This window comes from Papio anubis, chromosome 11, assembly GCF_008728515.1.
Source record: "Papio anubis isolate 15944 chromosome 11, Panubis1.0, whole genome shotgun sequence".
Classification (NCBI taxonomy): Eukaryota; Metazoa; Chordata; class Mammalia; order Primates; family Cercopithecidae; genus Papio; species Papio anubis.
Genome location: NC_044986.1, coordinates 155631 through 158320, shown reverse-complemented (window position 1 = coordinate 158320; position 2690 = coordinate 155631). Strand labels below are relative to the sequence as shown.

The 2690-nt window shown below is 71.8% G+C and overlaps 1 protein-coding gene across 1 annotated transcript; it reads left to right on the top strand.

Moving 5' to 3' along the window:
- The first annotated feature begins 498 nt into the window (after positions 1-498).
- On the top strand, positions 499-1982 carry UTF1 (undifferentiated embryonic cell transcription factor 1). The gene is made up of 2 exons (XM_031651962.1): positions 499-1262; positions 1394-1982. The coding sequence occupies exons 1-2, from the start codon at positions 635-637 to the stop codon at positions 1867-1869; spliced, it is 1104 nt and encodes a 367-aa protein (XP_031507822.1). The 5' UTR covers positions 499-634; the 3' UTR covers positions 1870-1982.
- Positions 1983-2690: the final 708 nt, after the last annotated feature.

Below are 2690 nucleotides of genomic sequence, written 5' to 3'. Positions count from 1 at the left end.
GTGTCGAGGACGCGAGAAGCTGCCACGGCCCAGAGGAGACCCAGGAGACAGAAGGACTCGGCGCCGTGCGGCGAAGAGGAAGAGGATTTCCTCCTCCCGGGATCCTGGCTGCAGACGCGCTCCAGACGGAAGAAGTTCAGATTTAAGAAGTTCCTTCTGCAGAGCGCGTGAATTCCGACGCCCATTCCCGCGGCCGGCGCAGCTTCTCCCTCCACCCAGCCCCTGGCCTGGCAACTCCCACTGAGACCCGGGCGGTCCTGGGACCCCTCGCGTGCAGGTGCTGAGCCCGGGCGGGGGGCGCGGGCAGCACTGGGGTCCGGACAAGGGGGCGGCAGCGCCTTCCGGAGCGGGAGGGGCTCCGCACACACCTCGACGGGGGCGGGGGGAGGCTCGGCACCGGCTAAAAGCGAACGGGACTCAGGCATCCCGGCACCTCCGTTAAACGCCTTTAAGGACAGAACCACTGCGGACTCTGTTTCCGACCGAAGCCAGGCTTTGCTCTGTCTTCCCGGCCGCGGCGCCAGGACGGACCCCTTAGGACCCGGCGGACGGGGAGGGCGGGGCGCGGGGGGCGGGGCGGGGGCGGTGGGAGGGTCGTGTAGACCCGGCTCGGACGGCGGGACGGCGGCGCGGGATGCTCAGAACGCGTGTGGGCGGCCCGGGCGGCGTCCGACCCCCTCTCCATCTTCGCGCGTCGCGCCCCTGCCCAAGGATGCTGCTGCGGCCCCGCAGGCCGCCCCCGCTCGCGCCCCCCGCGCCGCCGTCGCCCGCCAGCCCCGACCCCGAGCCGCGGCCGCCCGGAGACGTCCCAGGGACCCCGCCCCGGAGGCCCGCCTCGCCCAGCGCGCTGGGGGAACTCGGGTTGCCAGTGTCCCCGGGCTCGGCGCAGCGCACGCCCTGGAGCGCCCAGGAGACGGAGCTGCTGCTGGGGACGCTGCTGCAACCGGCCGTGTGGCGCGCGCTGCTCCTGGACCGCCGCCAGGCCCTGCCCACCTACCGCCGCGTGTCGGCCGCGCTGGCCCGGCAGCAGGTGCGCCGCACCCCCGCGCAGTGTCGCCGCCGCTACAAGTTCCTCAAGGACAAGTTTCGCGAGGCGCATGGCCAGCCGCCCGGGCCCTTCGACGAGCAGATCCGGAAGCTCATGGGGCTGCTGGGCGACAACGGGCGCAAAAGGCCTCGCCGCCGCTCCCCCGGGTCCGGGCGCCCCCAGCGCGGCCGCCGCCCGGCCCCCAACGCGCACGCGCCAGCTCCGGCCGAACCAGGTAAGCGGGGGGGGGCTGGGGGGCCGGATGGGGCCGAGGGCTGCGGAGGGACCGGGGGCGGCCGAGGGCTGCGGGGGAGGGGCGGGCGCGCCCCCCGAATCCCCGCCCGACCGCCCTCTCCGCGATCCCAGACGCCACTCCGCTGCCCACCGCCCGCGACCCCGACGCGGACCCCGCCTGGACGCTCCGCTTCAGCCCGTCCCCGCCGAAGTCCACCGACACCTCCCGCGCCCCCGGATCCCCGCCAGCCCCCGCCCCGACCGCCCTCGCCACCTGCATCCCCGAGGACCGCACACCCCTCCGCCGTCCGGGTTCCCCGCCGCCGCCCCCGGCCCGTGAAGACCCCGACTCGCCGCCCGGCCGCCCCGAGGACTGCGCGCCCCCTCCGGCCGCGCCCCCGTCGCTGAACACCGCCCTGCTGCAGACCCTGGGGCACCTGGGCGACATCGCGAACATCCTGGGCCCGCTGCGCGACCAGCTGCTGACCTTGAACCAGCACGTGGAGCAGCTGCGCGGCGCCTTCGACCAGACAGTGTCCCTGGCCGTGGGCTTCATTCTGGGCAGCGCGGCCGCCGAGCGAGGGGTCCTCAGGGACCCGTGCCAGTGAGTCCCGGCTGCGGCCAGCCTCCCCTCTCCAGGCCGAGGCTCCTCCGCCCTCCCCCCTCCTGCTGCCTTCCCACCCCCGCTCCTGGGTCCCGTCAATAAAAAGATTGTTTTCCTGGTCTCCGGGCTGTGCAGGAGTGCGGGTCTCGAGGCGGGGAGGGAGTGGCGCCCGGAAGCGCTGGGGCTGCAAAGGTCAGGGCAGGGTTGTAACGCTCTCATCACAGAGAGGAGCTCCCACTCGCTCCTGAGGTGTGGACAGAGCTCCGTGGGGCGCGTCCAGATGTAGGCCCAGGAGTCCAGGCTCGAGGCTGGTGGACGTGGTGCTTTCTGCCGGGTCCTGGTTACACACCCGGTTCTCAGGGCCACACCAGACTCTCCCTGTCCTTCCTGGGGAGCCCCACTGAGTAAAACGCAGGGGGAGGGGGAGTTCCGCTGCGGGTCCGTAGAAAAACTGAGGCTGACCGCCCCCCTGGACTCAATGCAGGGATGGGGGTTAGAGTGGCGGCCTCCACACTGCCCAGCAGAGAACCCCTTTGACCCAGGAGTAGCTTGGGGCGTTCCCAAGGTCCTCCCATAGCCTTGGGCAGTCTTGAACGACCTGGCTGAACGCTCCCAGGTCCAGGGCGACAAAAAGAGGAAGAGGAGCCACACAGCTCCAGGGAGAATGTGGTTTTGTCTCCAGGGAGGCGGCTCTGGTCTGGGTGGGCCCAGGGAGGCGCTGAGCAGCTGTGGCGTGACCCTTGGGCAGAGGCTGAGGGCAGGGCCCTTGCAATTTTGAGAAAACCGAAGCAAACCTGCCCAGGAAGCAATTTCCAAGTAGCAATA